We start from the raw sequence: 22117 nt of genomic DNA on the forward strand, positions 1-22117 counted from the left end.
CTGGTAAGGCTAAGGTTGCAGTCTTGGCATGACAGTCCAAGATAGCGTGGTAAGGTGATAGCCAGTCCATCCCCAATATGACATCGAAATTAACCATTTCCAGAAGAAGCAAATCTACATGAGTCTCAAGACCTCCAATCATAACTATACATAATCAATGAACACGATCCACCATAATAGAATCACCCACTGGCGTAGACATATAAACAGGGGCACTCAAAGAACCACTAGGCATGACCAGATGCAGCGCAAAATAAATCGAAGCTTCTATGCTACAAACCAGAACAATACCTGCGCCTCCACCTCTAATACCTCTACCTCCACCTCTAGCATCTCTATCTCCACCTTTAATATCGCTACCTCCATCTCTAGCTAACTAAGCGGGCTAGACGAGTCCCTTAATGAACCTCCTCGCTCTCTCTCTCTCTCTCTCTCAGTGGGAAGCATGATAAGAGCATGACGATCCAAGTCGATGAATCTGATCTCGTACTGAGTAACAGTCATAGAACCCTGCTGGAGATGCTCAAACTGCCTCCGATAGGACTCTCTCTGAGTGATGGGGAGAAACTTCTCCAGAAATAGCTGTGTGAATTGTTCTCAAGATAAAGCTGATGACATAACTGGTATAGCCAATCAATAATCTCTCCAACAGGTCTTGGCAGATCCAGACAAGCGAAAGGAAACAAGATCGACCCCAATTGGTCTCCATGATCCCCATTTCCTGAGAACCTCATGATAACTGTCTAGATAATCCTGGGGATCCTCAGTAGAAGCACTAATGAATGTAGTAGTGAAGAGCATGGTGAAACTTATCCAACCTCCACAAAGCCTCCTAAGACATAGCTGATCTATCACCGGTCTGTGCTGCTCCTCGGCTGAAAAAGCGGTACATGACCTCGCCTGTCGCGAAAGGATAAGAGTAGAGGTTTCAATTTAGCATTGAGAGAACAAAATCGCATGATAGGGAAGAATAGAAGTGAAACTTTCCCTAACTCTGTAGCCTCTGGTGGATAAATACATACGTCTCCGTACCGATCCCTAAGACTCTACTAAGCTTGTGTGTGAACTTTGAGACCCATGTAACCTAGAGCTCTGATACCAACTTGTCACGACCCGGATTTCCCACTCTCGGGAGTCGTGATGGGGCCTACTAATATGAGTTAGGCAAGCCAATTATATGAACAATTTACCTTGGTTACCCATTTTATATTCATTAATAATTGCGAAGTAATAACATATAAACAATTGAATTTAACATAAGCGGAAGAAAAAGCAATAAGCTAGCTAAACATGAATCCAATACAGCTGTTTGAGTCTCGACTACCCAGAACCGGTGTCACAGTTTCACAGATGGTCTATGAATACTACAATTAAAGGTCTGAAAGAATAAATACAACACTATCTCTGGAAATGCATGAAAGAAACATGAATAGTAGATAGAAGGAGACGCCAAGGCCTGTGGACGCCTGCAAGACTACCTCGGGTCGCCTGATGAGCAAGAATCAACAATCCTACTGCGGTCTGAAGTCGACAACACTGGGGTCTGCACAAAAGAGTGCAGAGTGTAGTATCAGCACAACCGACCCCATGTGCTGGTAAGTGCCTAGCCTAACCTCAACGAAGTAGTGACGAGGATAGGACCAGACTACCAAATAAACCTGTGCAATTTAACTATATACAGCAGAAAAGAAGTACAGAAAGAAACAATCATATAGAGTCAAGTATGGGAGAGGGAAAACATGCTACGGGGAAACATCAAATAGTAACAGAAGAGCAACAAATAAATATGAGGATCACCACAGTTCAATTGAAAATTGGAAGGGGAAATCATGCTGCGGGGTACAGCAAGTATCAACAAGAAACCAGCAATTTAGTGTAGAGAAATCGTAACACAGTTATCAATAAAAATTAGGAAATCAAAAACAAGTGCACAACATCACCCTTCGTGCTTTTACTCTCTCTCACAATACACGATATTACACTTCGTGCTTTAATACTCTCTCACCAAAACAAAACACGGCATCACCCTTCGTGCTTTACGCTCTTCCTCACCCAAACAACAATCACAAGGAAAATAGGGTAAGGAAATCTATAACCTCGAAATACAATCAAATAACAATAGAAAATGAGTAAATAAACGTAAAGGACAACATAACTCAATTATCAGCAAGAATCAGGGAAATCAAGGACAAGTGCACGGCACCACCCTTCGTGCTTTTACTCTCGTCCTCACCATAAGAATCAATACAATAGGCACGGAATGGTACATCGTGCGGCATGACATCACCCTTCGTGCTTTACACTCTTTCCTCACCATGAAATCAATATAATAGGAACGGAATGGTACATCGTGCGGCACAGAATCACCCTTCGTGCTTTACACTCTTTCCTCACAAAACAAACAATGCACGACATCACCCTTCGTGTTTTAACTCTCTTCCTCACCCAAACAACAATCACAAACAATACAGCAAGGAAATAAAGGAAATTTGCAATATGAATCCTGGCAAGGGAGCAACAAGTCAACAATTAAATCCCGGCAAGGGAACAACATCAATAACATCCACATCCCGGCAAGGGAGATAACAAATAAATCAACAATAGCCCGGCAAGGGTGACAAGATAATGATCTCTTCTCTTTCTCAATTTTACTTCACAATTCACTTCACAACTCGAGCTAATACTCTAGAGGTTCAATTATCACTCATACCTTTGCAACTCATTTCACAACTCGAGCCAATGCTTTAAAAGTTCAATTTTCACTTGTACTTTCAAAATTCGTTATACAACTTGAGCCAACGCTCCTCAATGTTCATAGGTCACAATTCTTTCCACAAACTTTATACAACAATTAGAAACCCTCACCAAGGCATGAAAGATACAACGAAGTCATGATAATCACAATTTAAGGGCTCATGGTCATGCTAGATACCAACGTATAGATACTCGTCACCATGCCTATACGTCGTACTCAACAATTACCACATAACAGATAGGACTCAACTCCTAATCCCTCAAGCTAAGGTTAGACCAAACACTTACCTCGATGCCACGAACACAATTCATGATTCAATTATAGCTTTACCCCTTGATTCTACCACCAATTTGTTCATATCTAGTCACAAGTTACTTAATTACATCAATAAACGCCAAATGAATCAATTTGAATGCATAAAAATGAGTTTTCCAAAGTTTTGCCCAAAAAGTCAAAAATCGCCCCTAGGCCCACATGGTCAAACCCGAGGTTCGAACCAAAACCCGATTACCCATTCCCCCACGAACCCAAATATATAATTTGTTTTGAAATCGGACCTCAAATCGAGGTCCAAATCCCCAATTTTTGAAAAACCTAGGTTCTACCCAAAACACCCAATTTCCCCCATGAAAATCATTGATTTCAAGTTGAAATCATGTTAAAAGATGTTAATGATTAAAGGAAATGAGTTAAAATTAACTTACAATCGATTCAAAAGAAGAGTTGTTCTTGGAAAATCGCCCTAAGGAGTTTGTGTTTTGAAAAGATGTGAAAAATGGGTTTAAAATTGTTTAAGTATAAACGTTGCAGGTCTCAGATATGGGAATTGCGAACAGGGGTTCGCAATCCTCTGCTGGCTTGGGAATTGTGAAACAGGGCTCGCATTTGCGAACCCTTCAGGAAAATAGGACATTCGCATTTGCGAACAACTTGTCGCATTTGCGACTTGGGAATTGCGACCACTTCATCGCATTTGCAACTCAAGACTGGAACAGGGACTTTCGCATTTGCGAAAGAAGTCTCGCATTTGTGAGAATGGGCAGGCCTGGGCTGGTTTCGCATTTGCGATCCAGCCTTTGCATTTGCGAGCCAGGCCTGCAGGTTTGGACACACCAGCTAAAATCTGCAACTTTTCTAAGTTTAAAATGCACCCTGTGACCTATCCAAAACTCACCCGAGCCCTAGGGGCTCCAAACCATATATATACACAACCTCAAAAACATCATACAGACTTATTCGTGTAATAAAACCACCAAAATAACATCATGAACATCGAATTAAACCTCAAGATCGATGAAATTTTCAAAACTTCTTTAAACATCAAATTTGCATTTAAGGTCCGAATCACGTCAAACGGATTCCGTTTCTTACCAAACTTCACAGAATTATCTTAAATCATATATAAGATCTGTACCGGACGCCGGAACCAAAATACGGGTCTGGTACCAATATGTTCTAATCAAAATTCACTTCCAAATCCTTTAAACAATTTCAGAAAATAATTTTCTTCAAAAATTCATTTCTCGGGTTTGGGACCTCGGAATTCGATTCCGGCCATACGCCCAAGTCCCATATTTTCCTACGGACCCTCCGGGACAGTCAAATCACGGTTCCGGATCCGTTTACCCAAAACGTTGACCGAAGTCAAATTAATTCATTTTATAGTCAAAATTTATCATTTTTCACATTTAGGCTTTCCGGCTACACGCCCGGACTGCGCACGCAAGTCGAGGTGATGCTAAGAGAGGGTTTTAAGGTCTCGGAACGTAGAATTTATTTAAACAAGTGATGAATGCAATCACAGTAATTTATTTAAAATAAATATAAAATATTTTTCTCCTGGTTACCGATCAACTTTGGTCGCTTTTTTGGACCGACTAAATTTGGTCGCTAATTACCGGATTTCTAGTAGTATAGCAGTGATATACCATATCTGAGAGCTAGGAACAAAAAAAATTCAAGGAAGAACGGTAAATAGAGCAGAGGTAGTTACACAAATTAAGAGGGAAGTTATAGAAAGGGTAGAGTTACTTCAAAAGTCTAAGAAAGCACAAAAATGTAGGAGTTTAGTTGGACAAATTATCTGTATTTAGTTGATTTTCTGTTTTGTTGGAGGCTTGAAAGTCGGTGGTCAGATTTTGCTCTATAAGTGTAATTATTTGGTGTTGTCAATGGTAATATTCACATTGAAAAAAAAAAAAAAAAAAAGTTGGCTACTACTACTTTATTTGTCGAATAATGTACAGGGTCGTTATTTTTCACCTGTCTAGATTAAAATCCTAATCAAATAGTTTCCCAATTCTTCTCGCTTTTAGGAGTTTTGCCCCTTCACTCAACTTACCATGCACAGTCTCCATTAACGTTTGCCACAATCTCTTCTGCAAAACAAAATATAAAAGAAATAATGCATGGAAAGCTTTTTGCAATTATGAGAGCGCTGAGAAAAATTCTGTCGGTTGAATGAACTAGTTACCATATAGGGTCCAAGATTGCTTCGTCGAATAGGACGGGAAAAGGAAGAAAAAACACTCAACCAATACTATTAAAAACACGGTGAAAAGCGACCAAAATAATCGACCGAGGGTGGTCGATTAGTTAAGAAAACCGACCAAAAGCCGACCGAAATGCGTAGTCAGTAACTGGTTGGTCGCTAAGGCATATCCGACTGAGACGGTCGATAAATTCCGACCGTTTGTGGTCGATAAATTATGTTGTTTTTAATTAGACAAAGCTTGTGCATTAATTAATTGACTAAAGGTGTGAGAAGCATGCATGGAGTTATGTGAGGAAACAATACAATGGGGCAGGCTAGTAAAGCATTTGCTTTAGGCTCCCAAAATTTTGGGGCCCCAAAAATAATTGTGAATTTTTAACTTATTTTTGCTTAGACAATATTAAAGTTTATACAAACTCCTTATAAAAGTAGAAATAAAGACTGTCTACTTTTAATAATAAAAATATTTTAGAACTTTGAATTAAAATACTCAAATCTTCATACTGGTAAATAATATTTTTTACAATAAGATCCATGGTAACACGTTGTAAATATGTTGCTAACATCTTAGTAACTTGAATTTTCTTACCAATATAAATATTAGTACTACGTATTATATTTTGTAAGATAACTAAATTACAGACAAAAAGAAAGGAAAAAACCAAAGTAAATATTAGTATTACATTTTGTAAGTTAACTACAATATAAATAAAACAAAAAAGAAAAAAAGTCCCATTGTTAAAATTTGACTTTAGGCCACGAATTTTATTGAGACGTCATTGCGTGAGTATGAGAAGTACGATGGCTGCCATAGTTGAAGCTCCAACCCAAGGACTACTAAAATAATTACGCTTCAAACTTGCCTTCGTTCGGTTTCATGGGTTTTCACAATGTTGAACTAACTTTATGCATTCTTGTTTGCAATAGAACTCATCTGAAAAGGACACCCCTTTCCCGATTTTGTTGAAGAGGCTAGCCACTTCTTTGTTCTCTCCTATATATTGTTCCTGATGATTCCTTTTAGGCGAAGCAAACTTACATCTTTCTCCGAGTCAATAAGATAATCCATGAAAGTTGCAAAATCACTGAAATATGTTGGATGTACATCAGATTATTGTTGCTCATACTATAAGATTTCGCATGAGAGTCTCCGTATTATCATCCACTTCAAAACAAGGAATTTCCATTAACCCATTCTCAAATGTGACATCAAATAAACTTGTGTTATATCTAAGGTCGTCTTCGTCTAACCTTCTATAAATATATCCGACTTTTACGAAGCTAGCTCCAGCTTCCGAAAGCTCTATTGCATTTGGCATGACCTTTAGATGGTCCTTATCTCTTGGCATATCTTTCATCTTTGAAGAGTGGCACGATATGTGTACTATTTGAAGTAAATGTTTGATTTCTGTTGTGTTACCTTCACTCTCATTAAAGGATGCAGGGGTCATCTTTGGTAAGAAAGGAAGAAAGGTCTTCTTCACCATATTTATGAATGGTATTTGATGGTTTGTCGTCGTGTCATGAAGTTTGGTCAGGACAAAAAAAGGAAGTTTGTTTTCTATTAACAACAAATCTTGACGTACAATACCTCTCATGCAACCTGCCTTGATAATTATGTCTTCTCCGTTTGGCTTTATCCTACTACGCTCTCGAATATACTCAACCACAAAACATCCATCAAGCAACAATATTTCTGAAAATTTCTCAACAATATCACTGCCAAGGTCGTCATCCCCTATATCATCATAACACTTAAGTGCTTCATCTTTTAGTTTCTCCATTTCACTAATGTAACTTTCACATTAATCTCCGTTTTTCGTTTGAGAAACCGTTGTAGGTACAACAACTTGTACTTCTCCATGGACCGAAGTTGAGGACTTTTGATATGGTAAGGACCAGTGGAGATCATTTTTGGGGTATAAGCATCTGGATTTGAATCACGTAACCCCACATTTACTTTGAATATGGTACATGATTTGGTAGACGAATTTTTCAAATCCTTAATTCTTTTATCAAAGATATGTTTTGCGGATTTATTGGTATTCAACGCTTGACCATACGTAGTTTTCTTTTATCTCAATTAAATGATCCACTTTCTTCCCTTCTTCTATCTGTAATTAGTGGAAAGGAGTCGGTCACATTTTATTTTTCTTTCGCATTTTCTTTACATAAAGTGTCACTAAATAATGATCAGACAGAACAAAACTATATTAAGACTGAAAATTACCTCTGTTTCATTCAGAAAAAGACAGAAGTCTTTCCAAAATAAATAAATTTAATTAACTAAATATCAAGCAGTGCGTATATGTTCTGTAAAGAAAAGGTATACAGAGAAGGATGTGCCATTTACAGAGAAGTCTCTCTCACACTCAGGGGCGGATGTAGTTTGTTATCAATGGGTTCAATGAACTCATAACTTTCGACGCGAAGTAAAATTTCATTAAAATTGCAAAAATAATAGATATGAATCCATAACTTTAAAATATAATGGATTTAATGACAAAACCCTTAAAAGTTGAACCCATAGAATTTAAATTTTAGATCCGCCTTTGCTCACACTTTGTGTGCGTGTGTGTGCATGAGAGAGAGATTTACAGAAGTTTGAACAAGTAGTGGAATTTGATGATCCATTTGGGTAATCTCAATATGATGTGCCATTCTTCTTGAAACTGCAACTCCTACAACAGAGAGAGATAGGGAGATGAGCTAATTACTTTAGTCTATCAACCCAAAGTAATTACAATTTGCAGCTGTATTAACTTCTATTCTTTTGCCCCAAAAAAAAAAAAAGAAAAAAAGAAATACAGTACATTTAAAGAAATGGAAACACAAAGGATTGACATGTCATAAAGTGAAAAATAGATAGTGGCGATTTATACAGCTGATTCTAGTTATCTTGGGATTGCAGCGCGTCCGTAATTGTACTTGTTCCTCTAAAAACTAGAAAAAATTACCATTTCTACGAAATGTATATTGTATGAAAAAATTTAATGCTAATTTGCAACAGAAAAGTATTGAGTAGCAAGACGAAACAAAATAACAGAAAAGATTGCTACGAACTGTAACTTGGGAGGTAGCAAATTAAAGAATGAAAGAAAAAAACCTTTCTTTATTCTCAATATATTATATTCCTTTCTTTGACTCGCTAAACTTCCCTGCAGCTACATTAATACTTATAAAATAATTGCAAAAATGTGAGATAACATGGGTAAAGAATGTAACGATTCAACCACTTGTTTTGAGCCTGTTCCCACTTTATGTTTTGAGCATGTTTATGATATTATTATTTGTGACTTGCATTGTTGGGATGATTTTGGTTGAGACGCAAGGTGCTCGGGGGTGTTTCGGAGCACTTGAAAGTTAAAACAAATTGCTGGTAATTTTGTTATTGTATATAGGGTGGTAATTAATATTATAGAACCGTAATGAAAGGTCTTTGGAATTATTTCTATATTAAATTATTAATGCCTAATGGTAGAAATGAGTTTTGACTATAAATGGCTTTTGGCATATATGACATAATTTCATACAAGTATTATCCTAAAGTCAAAGGACATGAGCTGCCTTTCACATTACTAATTTTTTTTTTTAATAGAAGAGGGATGGTGGTCATATTCTTTTACATAAACTGGCTCTAATTAATTGCATTAGACGTGCTGCCTTGATCACATTACGAATTTTCAATGAATTAGCATTATTTTATTACATGAACGGAACTAGCTCTGGTTGCAATGGATCAACTGCATTTTTTTTAAAACCACTCCCAAATTAGGAGGATCTATAGTGTTTTCACCCGTGGCGGACCCAGATTTTTCATCAAGCGAATTCAATAGATGAAGAAGTAATGCATAAAGAAATTGAAAAAATAAATTATTATTAATTGAAAAAATAATCTAACATATTATTCCAACTGTACTCTACGAGTTTTCATTTCATGAAACCTATTCATAATTGTTTCATCAGAAACACTATTAAACATTTCTCTTTCTACATAAGGTACCAAACAACCACTCATAAATTTATCATTCATTCGATTTCACAATTCACTCTTGATCAACTTCATTGTGGAAAAAGTTCTTTCAACTGTAGCAGTGGCAACTGGCAGGAGCAACGCAAATTTCACTAGGCGAAACACAAATGGATAATTCAAATGCTTCTTTGTCTTAACTAGCTTTTCAGAAAGATCACTAAGTCCTTTTAAATTAGAGAACCTTTCATCAACATCACGGATATTAACGATATAAGTCGCAAGCTGATTCTCAAGAGTAATCATAATATTTTCATCAAAATCATCAGGATATAATTCAGTCACTCTCAGTATCTTCTTGATGTCAAAACTAGAAAATGAGTCAACTGGATTCAAGCAAGCGACTCCCATAAGCAAATATGTTGTCTCCTCATTAAAACACTCCTTGAGTTCATGAAGTTGCCAATCAATAATCTTAATAAACACATTAACACGATAGTGATGTGAAATGGTATGCTCTGCAACTTTGCGTTGAGATCTTCCAGAGTTAACATAAACTCATCAAAATTAGGTATCACTATGTCATGCTTGATACAAAATGCAGACACCTTATCAATAAGTAGATCCCATCCTTCATCCCTTAGCCTTTGCAATCGTTTTCTTGCCACATCAACAAGTAGAACAACATTTGTAATATCCTGTTCTTTCTTTTGTAAGGATGCATTAAGCTCATTTGTGATCACCAAAACATCTCTCATTAAACATGAAAGGAACCTCAAATGTTTGACATGTTCTAAGATATCCTGTTTCCTTAGCTCTTTCTTCTCAAGACCGAGCATCAATAACGATAGTATCTAGAACATCAATAATAGAGCCAAACATATTAATAAAGTTCTTAAAAGATTTATAGTGCGACCCCCAACGAGTATCAGCAGCTCTAGCTAGACCAAGTTCTTGATTTAAGCCCTTGCCAGTATCAATTTCTCCCATATCTAATAGAATAAGCTGATCTACTTTCTTTTTGAATCAAAGTTTTAAGGCCACTTAGATCCCCTTGCATATTTGCTTGCTCCATCATAGCATTGTCCACGTACATAAGATAAACTCAAAGAATGCTGAGCAAGGTAATTAACAATTGCTTCCTTTAAATATAAAGAACCAGTGTCACGAACATGTACGATCCCAATAAACCGCACCACCATAGATCCCATTCTATCAACATAACACAAGACAATAGCCATTTGTACTTTGCGTGAAATGTCACAAGATTCATCCACTAACAATGCAAAATTGTCACCATTTAGATCCTCTATAATAGCTTTAATTGTCTCAAGCTTACATGCAGTGATAATATCTTTTTGAATTTTATGAGAAGTCAACTTATCATTTTTTGGAGCCTTTTCCAACACAAGATCACATATTTTATCACACCTTTTTGCATACCACTTAAGGATTTCAAGAAATTTACCTTTGTTTAATGATGATTCATCTTTACGATGTCAGCGGAATGCTAATCCTTGATTCAGAAGGAGTGTCACCACCTCAATTGAAGCCTTTAAATGAAGTCGGTGTTCGAGCTTTGTTTGAGTGGATTGCCTATCAAATGCATTTTGAATTGACTGTTTCTGTTGCATTAGATCTTCACATTTTTTCTTTGCTTGGTTATGAATGCTGCTCAGCCCTCCAATATGCATGTCTAATCTTTTCTTTTTATGCCAACTTTTAAGTCCTATACTCAAAAATACATCAACTCCACCTTGATGAATGCTTTCATCTTGAAATAAATAACAACACAAACTTTGATGTTGCATCTTCTATCATACTATACTCTAACCAATCATGATATTGATCAAACTATTTGGGATTAAAACGATGCGTTAAACAGAAAAAATCTCTTTTAGGAAACTTGTGATTTCGAGGTTGGTAAGGACCTCTTTGAAGGTATGCTCTTCTAATTTCATCACGCTCATTTGGATGATAGTCCCTAATAGATATTCTTTCCTTTGGATCAGCCTTTAAAGAGTCCAGATCAACTCCTTGCCTTTGTTTTTTAGATGAAGGAGGTTGTTCTTCTAATCGGTTCGGATTTTCTTCTCCTGGAGGAGCATTTTAACGGGAAGAACTTGATTGCGGCAACTTAGAAGATACTGGAGTGAAATATCGCTTCATTGAATTTTGAAACTGGATTACCAAATTAAATTTCTAATTAGAACAATAATTTAATAAGTATATTTAAACTTATGTTTCAACTAGCATCACAAACAAGAATAATCTTAAAGTCAATTCACAAAATAATGATGGTGATTGGTGCCAATTCCCAAATTACAAGAGAGAAGAAATACCCAAACCCAACTGTAATTACCAATGATTTTAAGAGGTGCAAATTTTTCTTATTTGAAGAAATCACAATTCACACACAACCATGCTACTTTTATAATCAGATATAATTAGATACATTATACAAAAAGTAGAGAATAAAGAAAAACCTGATTGGTGACTTTGCGGATGGCGCGAGAGGTGGATTCTAGCGAGATGACAATGGGCAAACAAAAGCGAGGCTACGGCCGATGGTGGAGACCTTGAGGTTTGAATGTTTTACGGGTGAAAGTTTTTAACCAAGAGAAGACTATTCAATATTTAATATGTAGTTTTTTTTCCTAATGAATAAAGAAAGCTTTTACCGGAGAAAAAGTAAAAAAGCTTATACACAGAGGAAACGTTGTTGGCCAGTTTCGAACTTGGGATCCTTGGAAAATAATGAACCCGCTATGCCAGAGAGCTGGGCGCTCTCTTTCTGTCAAAGTGGATTCAAAATCTTACTTATCCACTTATTTTCTCAAAGAAAAATGAGATATACCTATATAAACAGTATAATTTTTCGGCGAAGCGGATTCATATGAACCCGTTTGATCCCATGTAGGTCCGCCCCTAGTTTTCACACTTCCTCTTCAGCGTGACTTGAAATCAGGATCTAACGGTCGTGGGTGGATATGTTTTTACCAACTGAGCAAGCCTCATCAATTGCAGCTAATTTCACATTATAGGTACTAATCTATAGTGAACAGGTGGTGGTACTATCTAAGTACATAAATAGGCTTGGGTAATTATGTGACTAACATAGTAAAAATTCTCATAACTTAACAAAAGCATTGACATACACAATGAATTATATTAGCTATAAATTAAAATCATCTTGATTTGTACTTACAAGTTTTTGATCTTTCATTGAGGAAAATTTGAAACTGTACATATTTTGGACTATATTTATAATGTCATAGGTCATCGAGCTTGTGAGATAGCTAGCCACATTTACCATGTTCAAGATTATTTGATGATTTAAGAATCGCATAAACCAAAACTCAATCTTATTTTCTATAGCTAATTGCAAGTACTTCTGTGATGATTTCTTCACATTCTCACTTACTTGCTTTGTCACTACAGAAGGCAATTTTCTCGGAAGAAATAAAGAGTGAAGGCCTGCAAAATTAGAATTTGAAGTTTTTGGGTCTAGAAATCTAGTCTGTTTAACTTAATGGGTTCTAAATTAATAATTGCAGATATTCAATTAATTTCTTAAGACAAAAATAGAGTTTAGATTAAAGTTATTGGGTTCAACCAAACCCGTAACCTATGTTCTAGCTCCGCCCCTCCCTGCAATTGGACCTCTGAGTTAGGGTAAGTAAGCCGATTAGGAATATAGCGTGGCTCGCGGGAGTCAACTCTTGAGGTGTGGATGTTACACTAATGTACTCAATCTATGAGGAATATTCTTGGTGTGACGAATTAGGGAAGTCGCTCAGGGAAGTTAGGCCTCTGTAGAGTGTGGTTTGATTGCTCAAGGACGAGCAAAGGTTTAAGTGTGGGATGTTGATAGTAGATGATAACTATGCAATTTAGATACTATTTACACTCTAATTTGGGTGCACTTTATCAATGTTTGAATGTAAAAGATAACAAAATAATCTAATTAAGAGTTTTACATTTTGCAGGAGCCATTCCGAGCTAGGAGAAAGCTAAAGAGTGTTTTGGAGTCAATATGGCCAATCAGAGGATAGCACGGTCGAAAAGGAGAAAGAAGATCAAGTGCCAGCTCCGCAGTCGCGAACAGAACAATTGCCAAATCCGAGGTCGCAGACGGGTTGACGGGAGCTAAGAACCCAGGGTCAATTATGTAATATCGAGGATGACTAACCTAAACCTATATGAAGCCTAATTCGTCCAAAAAAGAAGAGAGTTATTTTTAGAGAGATTTGAAGCAAGAACACGGAAGAAAGACAGAGAATTTCCTTAGAGTTTTTATATTCTTCTTTTTAATTCCATTGTTGATTATGACTTTATATAGTGAATTTTTATCTCTTAGTATGAGTAGCTAAACCCGTCATCTAGGGTTGATGGAACCAATTGTTGGATTAAGTCTTGACTCTGTTTTGATATAATTGAGCCATTTTTACTTTATGATTGTTCAACTACATGTTGTCTTGTGATTAATTGAAAGGGCCCTTGATTAATCGTGTCTAGTTATCTTATGTTTCTTGAGAAAGAACACTTGGTTAGATTATTGTTGAACAATACCACTTTCGGGTAAGTTAAGAGATTAATTACTTAAATTTAAAATCAGGGTTAGAGATAACGAAGCTTTGGTGGGATAACTCTGAGTTGCATAAATTGTTAACTAGAGTAGTTCGAGAGAATGCTTCTAGTAAATTATCATAATTGATCGAGAGATAATTGCGGTAACCCATGACTCATATTTCTTATAGAGTGTTACGGCGAGATTATAGCTAACGTGTCAGGAATTAATCCGATAATTGGGGAGATCAATAACCCTAGACCATTTTACCATTGAATTCAACTCTATTCTAGATTATTGCTAGTTTTATTGTTATTTTTCCTTAGTTAACTAAATTCTACTCATTATCCAATAAAAATCTTGCATCCGGGGATTGTTTGAGCTATTCATTAGCAGTGTTAAAAGTTATAGTAAATAGGTTAGTTTTCTGTGGGATTCGACTCCGGACTTGAACCAGATTATATTTACAGAGATCACTTAGTCCTTTTTATAAGGCATAGTTGGGCGTGATGAAATTTTGTCTCCTTTGCCGGGGAACTAACAGTGTTATTTATTGCAACTTGGAAGAATTGCTAGGATTATTAGTTTAGATCAATTTTCCGTGGTGTTAAAAATATTTCCATTGAAATTCTCACGTTTGAACTCTTGTGTGACTCAAGTGCATGCCTAGAAGCTCTTTGAGAACTGATGAACTCTTTGAAGGACTCTCAGATCCCGAGAAAGCATTCTGGACATTGAACTGGGCTAATAAGAAGAGCAAACAGCTAGAACAAAACGAACAAATTGAAACTGAAATGGGTGACGTAGACAACATGAATGATCGAGATGACCCAAACGTCAGAGTGGTAGCACCTCTTATTCCGGAAGTTGCTCTTTATGATTGGGCGCAACCAACTGCTGATAACTTAGCCACAACAATTTCGGTTCCTAAGATACAAGCGGAGACATTCCAGATTACCAACAATATGGTGCACTTGTTTCAGAATAAAGGGCTATTCTCTAGGTCATGCATCGAAAACCCACAACAACATCTGAAGAGCTTTCTATCGATATGTGTCACTCACAGACAACCAAATGTGACTCCTGAAGCAATCAAATAATTATTGTTCCCATTCTCAGTGACTGAGGAGGCTCAAACTTGGCTGAATTCGCTCCCAATAAACTCCATTGCTACTTGGGAGGAACTAGTCAAGCAGTTCTTAAACAAGTTTTATCCACCCAACAAAACTGCGAGGCAGATTGATGAGATATTGCAATTCAGGCAGAAACTGACTGAGACTTTTCAAGAAACCTGGGAGAGGTTTAAGAGTATGTTGGTGAAGTGTCCTCACCATGGCATTCCAGATCAGATGCTGGGACAGAGATTCTATATGAGTTTGGCTGACAGTCTGAAGGCCAATGTAGATGCTTCTACCGAGGGCGCATTCTTGAGAAAAGCCTTCACAGAGTGTAAGAGTCTTTGTGACAAGATGTCTCAAAATTCAGGCTGGATGATGAGAGACACAACACTCACTCCAATAGTACATTCTTTCGCTCTTGACCCAAACAACACAAATGTAGAAAACATAGCCACTCTTATGACCTAGATGAGCTTACTGACAAAGAAAATTGATGAGATGGGTACGAAACAGGTGCACATTGTTGATACCACAAATGGAGGCTTATGCACTCCTTGCATAAACCAGTCATATGTGTGCTCGTAGAGTGGAGAGAATGACAACCAGGGTTTCAGAGAAGACATGAATTATGTCAATAATTTTGGAGGTCAGAGGCAAGGTGGGCAGAAATGGGGACCAACATCAAACTAGCAGTATAGACCAAACCAACCACAACACAAACCCAGTCCAGAAGGAGCACGACCACAAGGCCAAGTCGTGCCTTATCAAAGGCAGCAGGGCTATAATCAGCAGCACCAACAACAGTTGACCTACCAACTACCTTGATAAGTACATTTTACCTGATTTTAATATATCACTTTCCTCGCAAAAGTATAAAAATTATCATATTTCTTTCACAAATTTAATTTGATTGCGCAGGAAATGCTACGAGAAGAATTGGTGCACAAGCAATAAAACTTTAAGAAGAAGAAAAAAAGGGAAACAAGCTACAACAAAATACGGATTGCATAAAATCCATCTACCACAACAAAGTGGCCGTAACCAGATTCAAAAAATAAAAGAATCTTTCATAACCAAAACAAGTGGTTATAACCAAACCAACTTGTTTTGGTTTGATTATAAAAGCATACGATGATGAAGGAGAGGGGGGAGCTCAGCAGACAACAAAAATCCATTTAAGAGTCTTTCCTTTGCATTTCAGTCAGTTGTTTAGTTCTTTGAATTTTTATCCAGTCATTACAGTGGCTTTTATTCCTAGTTCCTAATAAATCTTAGCTTTGAAAATTACTCTATATCCTGCTTTTAATTAAATAGGGGAAATTATTCTTTCTGAATATTTCTTTCTATTTTCTTATCTAATGGATAAGAATATTTTCATTAGCAGTATTAGCTCCAGTATGGAGTAACTTTTCTTGTGTTGGGAGAAATACGGATCTTAATAGTTCTATATAATAGTTGATATTATTCCTCAAATTCACATGCTTGAGCTAGAATTTATTTAACTTTTATCTGCTTTTACAGTTAGAAGTTATTTAATTTATTAACATCTATCCATCTTGTATTACATATTAACTATTTATTAATTCTGTAATCGAGAGAGGCGGAAGAAAATAATATAGTTAAGTGTAGTATTGATAAATATTAATATTTATTAAGTAACATCTATCTCTTTTATGTTATAGTTAATTTTACACTTATTTGTAATCGAGAGAGACGAATAGTGTAATAATCAGCTATAACAAGTAGGGTAACCGAAAGGGACTTACTAAAAAAAACGTATTTTAGTTCAATCATATATTTCTGGTTCTTTAATATTACTAGTTTGAAGATTAATTTGTATAACCGAAAGGAGTGCGATTAATTATTCAACTTAAGTAATAATATAAATTTGTAATCGTGAGAAGCATTTATACATTTTTGAGAAATAGAAATTGAAGAATAATAATTCTACTACATAGAAATATTAAGTGAAGTCAAGATCCCAACACCTTTTTATTATATTTGTGAAAAACAAAATATTTTCTATTGCTTTATTCGTGCATTTTTAGTTAGTTAATTCACAACTCAACTCTTTTGGATTTTCTTAAATAGTAATTAAAACAAGAAACGTCTGTAGAATAGATAAATCAATCTTTGTGGGTTCGACATCTTTCTATACTACAATTTCACAGAGTACGAGTTTAAATAATATATGCCAGACACTCGTCAAATTTTTGGCGCTGTTGCCGGGGATTGGCAAAATCTACTACAAATTAATTGTTTTATGATAACGACAAACTATGCCTTATACAAAGACACACACAGACGTAGCAAATATAATCTGAGTAATTCTGCCCAGAGTCGAACCACAAAGAATTAACCTATCAATTACTTTTGACTGATTTACTAATTCACAGAATCAATTTTCCCAAAAATTTGTAATTCACAATTGATGATATTTCTAACAACTAAAGTCTGAAATTAATTAACAACTGAAAATTAACTATGTTTGATGTGTAAACAGTTGGAATAAGGTCTAAGGTAATGGTTTCCCCCGTTAGTGATTTCCTTGGTTGTATGTTTCTTATAGCGATACCTTAGTTGTCTCTATCAATCAAGAACTCTCCAGCTATCATAAATCTCTCTCAAGTAATTATGATAATTTACTAGACGCACTCTCTCAAGCTACGCTAGCTAGATTCACATTACTGTTCTTTTAGATTGCACTCGAGGTATCGTTATCTCTAATCCAATCTCTAAACCCTCGGTTGTGACTCTCGTCTATACTCCGGGAGTGATGTTGTTCAAACAACTACCTAATATACACTCTCTCTCAAGAAGATACATAATAAATAGGAACGGATAATTGAGGGCCCTTTCAACTAACCACAATCAAAACGTAGATGAACAAATAGAGATTAACAACCAATTCAAACTATATTAATATAACAACCAAGTCATCCCCAACGGTTTCACCAAAACCTTAGATTAAAGTATTTAGCTACTAATGACAACGTAAGAATAAACTACGAAAATATTCACATGGAAAATTGCAAGAAAAATAGTAGAGAATAAGAACTATGATGTTTTGGGTGATCTCTCACACTTGTTCTTCTTGCAAAAGTAATCTCAAAATAAGCCTTTTTGTCTTGGGCGAGTTTCCTACATCTTATAAGGGTTTTACAAAAGCTTTCCCGAATTGACACTTTGGCCCCTTAAATTTCTGGACTGTTAATATGCCGACGCGGCCGCGGCGTCGACCGCGGCACTGACCGCGGAGAACACTGACTCTAACCACGGTGCGGACCGCGGTGAGTATGCTGGACCTTTTTGTCTCCACGTTCCTTCTCTTTTTGCTCTTTTGTGTTTGGGTACTTCTTGAGTGGGTGTTTTCTTCACGTTATTGCCTCTAAACACTTCATGTTGCTTCCTCACATCTTATATTCCTTGCGAAACCAAATAGCATTAATTAAAATATTTTATTGGTAACTTACATTATAAAACAACAACAAAGCATGGGCAATTATGGTGAAAATAACAACTATATAGCCTATTATCAACACCCCACACTTAAATTATTGCTAGTCCTCGAGCAATTCACCACACTCCATAAAAATTCATTCCCTATGCTTTTCCCTCAACGACTCACGCCATGAACATTTCACAAGAGTTACACCTAGTAGTGAACAGTTTTTACCTCAAGAATCAAGTTTTTCGTACCCTGTAACATTTGCACTTACTCAAACCACTCTACACAATAGTCAAGATGCACCTTTCCTTTGTGAATCACATTCCCTCACATCACACAAGAGAGTAGTTCCATATATATAATGATAGTGATAACAATTAGGAACTCAAATAGACAGAATTCGCTCACTCTCCAAAAAGAACATTCACATGCCATAAAGATGCACATAGGCTTGCCCCTAGTGTAGTACTCGACTAATCGAGCCCCACTCAGTCTAAGATCAATAGGACTTTATTTGGTTGTAATGTAGGCTAAGGGACGGGTAGGATACATTTGGATATAGTGACTAACCTCCCTAAGCACTTTTAATACAATTACGTTGAATTTAAAAATCATCATTTTGTAAGCCAACACTCCTCCACATTTATTTAAACATTCACATACATTAGGTGCAATTTGTACAAGCTACCACTTATTAATCACTACAAAATATATAATTTCTTTTTCGTGGTGCTTTTCTTTTTACGCTTCACATTCTGCACCTTTTCTCTATTTCCATGGTTCCACTTCAAAAATCAAACCACCACCCCACACTTTTATTTTTACATAATCTCAATACCAATCTAGTACTTAGTGAGAGGGAGAAAAATTGGTTCAAACAGTAGGCTGTTCAAACAAGTGGTTAAGGTTCACATTGTGATTGCCAAAGAAACAGGCTTATAGACTCAACGGGGTTAACTAAGATGTAATGCATTCAGGTGGGTTCACTTTATATGTCTGGCTCAATAAAGAAATGCCTATATCACTTCTAAAACCGAATGAAGCTACTATTTCGCTTTGCAAATACACAGGGCAAGTTCTAGTCATCAAATGTACAACATGGAATACAATGATACTCACACCCACATGGCACATGACTCACTCCGAATTAGTTTATCAAAACATTCTCTTTTGAGTGTTTAAGTTAGATACAAACATACAATTTTTAAGGCACTTAAACAAGATTCAACCCTTGAAGCTAAGCGCTACACTCTAGCGTCTATCGTGTTCGGGTGTAAGAACGCTAAGGGTTTTTCTTCTTCAATTTTAAGCTCGTCACCCATTAATCCTAACCTAAAACAAAAAAAAATCTACCTATACCCGGTTCAAGCTAAACCCTTAGAAAAGAACCGTGGCCCAAAGAAAAACTAAGTGGGAGTTACTACACTACCTAAGAAATAAAAAAATCTTTTTGGTGTTTTCTATAGACTAGCTTCCCTCAAGAAGATTGTCTAAAGAATCCGTCATTAGGAAGAGTCTTTATATTTCAAAAAAGAAATTCTCAACTTAGTCCCTCAAGAACCCCGCCAAAAGAGATCCATCGTCGGTACAAGTCGCTTCTATTTTCACTTCCTAAAAAAACTGTTACTCTATTTCTAAAGTCACTAACACAAAACAAAACCAAGAACAACAAATAGATAATATTCACAAGTAGAACATACAACGAAGTCCCCCACCCCACACTTAAAATTAAGACATGTCCCCATGTCTTGACAATATAAAAAGCAGTGAGGTAAAGAAACTTTCCTGAAGGGTCACTCTTGATCTGAAACTGTGAAGGGTCAGTGACTGAGGTCCGTAGTCCAGTCATTTCCTGCTCCAGAGCAGCCATCCGAGTGATCTGGCGTGGCTGTGATGATCCTGCCTTGTCCCCTCTAGGAGGGGCTGTGATCTCAGTAGCTTCAGCAGCATCAGAATCATCCTCAGACTCAGACTCATCAGACGAGTCATCATTGCGTCGTACTAGCTCTCGTCCCTCTTGCCCAATTTTTCTCGCTCGGAAAAGGGTTTTTATAGGTAATTTCCCATCAACTCGGGAGTTCTCAGGAACATTAGCAAGGCGGCATATACGGGTGACAAGCGAAGGGAAGTAGTGGCCTTTGCTTAGTTCGGGCGATCGGATGAACATTTCTTCAGAGAGGACTCGGGCGACATCAAACCCTTGGTGAGTCATAAAGCAGTAGATCATAGCGGCCCGTGGCCCATTTAAATCAGTGGTATTGCTGGATGGTAGCAACCGAGTGATGCTGACAGTGAGCCAACATTTGGCCTCCCAAGTAAGAGACTTGGAATGCAGAGTCGACGGTTGTGCTACCCATTTGGGTTGTCTGCCAGGTATACAGATGACCTCTAGAATTTTGTCCCAGTCAACCATCGGGCGACTAGCCATGATGTAATGATCATCACCCGTGAATGCGGGGAGGCGATACACTCTGCGGATGACCTCTATAGCAGCATTAACCGGGGTGTTGCGCACAGTCACAACCTTGTCCTCGTGTTCTGGCAGGTTTGCATAGAACTCCCGCACTAGCTAAATATTGGCTTCCTCGGGAGCCTCAAAGAAGATGTCCAGCTGACACCTCCATAACTCATCAAACATATTGGGGCATTCCTTCACTAAAGCCTTCCTGTCAATATGGACCTCATGGAGTAACTTCTTGGCAAGTTTCTAATTGTACCGTGCCTCTGCTTCTGCAGAGACGAACCGAGTGCTATAAAACCATGGTGCACTGGTTTGGCCCCTAGATCGTGAGGAGCCTCCTGGGACACTAGTAGAGGACTCGGTGTTTCGTCTCTTACGGGATGAACTCATAATACCTGTCAAAACAGAGAAACACGTATTAGGATGAGCCTAAAATATGTGACTATGGATGGTTACTCAGACTTCACCACAACCATGTCACAACATCTTCTTATATCACCATTGAGGCAATTTCTCAAACACATTATGGGCAAGGCATTTTCTTCATGTTCATGGCCCCAATGGAATCAAGAAAACTTCCCCAAATCAACTATCTACTACACCCACACATTCCACACTTTTGTTAACCATCACCCACCAGCAACACCATTCCAAACATTCAAAACACAGCCCCTTCACCAGACATATGCTAAAAACGAAATTACACTAAAAAGAAGAAGAAGAACTAAACAAAACAAAATCCTATCACAAACACTACATTAGAACAATATGAACTAGCATAATGCAACAAAAACAGTAGAAGGAAAGGAGAAGGGGGGGTCAGAAACATACCTTGGGGGGAAGAAGATGAGGGGTGTTGTGAAGGAGGAAGAAGAAGAAGAGAGTATGGAGGGGAGGGTTATGGTTTAGAGAGAGAGAGAGAGGGAAGTGAGGATTTTAGGGGGAGGGGATTATTTATTTTGATATAGGGAATGGTTTTAAAATTAAAAGAAGAGTGGGAAAAAGAGAAAAAAAATTAAAATATCAGCGGACGTCACCGCAGTCGACGCCGCGGTCTGAGACAGAGTCCCCCGCGGTCCGAGCCGTGGTCGCGGTGAAAAATTGAACATTCAGTGATTTCTGCGGTCCTGGCCGCGGTCGCGGCTGGCATAAATTTTTGCTTTTGTGTTTTTTTTACACGAAAATACATACTACACTTACAACACATTCGTGGGTTGCCTCCCACACAGCGCCTGATTCAACATCGTGGCACGACGCAAGTGGTTGAGCCTTCACTCCTCATTCGCATACTGGGGTTCTTT

The 22117-nt window shown here is 37.3% G+C and overlaps 2 protein-coding genes and 1 non-coding gene across 3 annotated transcripts; all 3 read right to left on the reverse strand.

The window, feature by feature from the left end:
- Positions 1-6370: 6370 nt before the first annotated feature.
- On the reverse strand, positions 6371-7033 carry LOC107811122 (uncharacterized). The gene has a single exon (XM_075232372.1). The coding sequence runs from the start codon at positions 7031-7033 to the stop codon at positions 6371-6373; it is 663 nt and encodes a 220-aa protein (XP_075088473.1).
- A 2255-nt stretch (positions 7034-9288) lies between these two features.
- On the reverse strand, positions 9289-10913 carry LOC107811123 (uncharacterized). The gene is made up of 4 exons (XM_016635994.2): positions 10761-10913; positions 10314-10616; positions 9828-10073; positions 9289-9693 (listed from the first exon to the last, which is right to left on the reverse strand). Exons 1-4 carry the CDS (start codon positions 10911-10913, stop codon positions 9289-9291), a joined length of 1107 nt encoding a protein of 368 aa, XP_016491480.2.
- A 4108-nt stretch (positions 10914-15021) lies between these two features.
- LOC142171341 (small nucleolar RNA R71) lies at positions 15022-15128 on the reverse strand. Its single transcript, XR_012700913.1, has one exon. It is a non-coding gene; the product is annotated as a small nucleolar RNA R71 (small nucleolar RNA).
- Positions 15129-22117: the final 6989 nt, after the last annotated feature.

The sequence above is a fragment of the Nicotiana tabacum genome, chromosome 16 (assembly GCF_000715075.1).
Source record: "Nicotiana tabacum cultivar K326 chromosome 16, ASM71507v2, whole genome shotgun sequence".
Taxonomy (NCBI): domain Eukaryota; kingdom Viridiplantae; phylum Streptophyta; class Magnoliopsida; order Solanales; family Solanaceae; genus Nicotiana; species Nicotiana tabacum.

Excerpts from the sequence above, each read along its gene's own strand:
- LOC107811122 (XM_075232372.1), bottom strand. The coding sequence starts at position 7,033 with ATGGAGAAACTAAAAGATGAAGCACTTAAGTGTTATGATGATATAGGG.
- LOC107811123 (XM_016635994.2), bottom strand. The coding sequence starts at position 10,913 with ATGCATATTGGAGGGCTGAGCAGCATTCATAACCAAGCAAAGAAAAAA. Across the intron at positions 10,617-10,760 it reads ATTTAAAGGCTTCAATTGAG|GCTCCAAAAAATGATAAGTT; the intron begins GTGGTGACACTC and ends GTGTTGGAAAAG. Across the intron at positions 9,694-9,827 it reads GGGATCTACTTATTGATAAG|ATTATTGATTGGCAACTTCA; the intron begins GTGTCTGCATTT and ends GTGTTTATTAAG.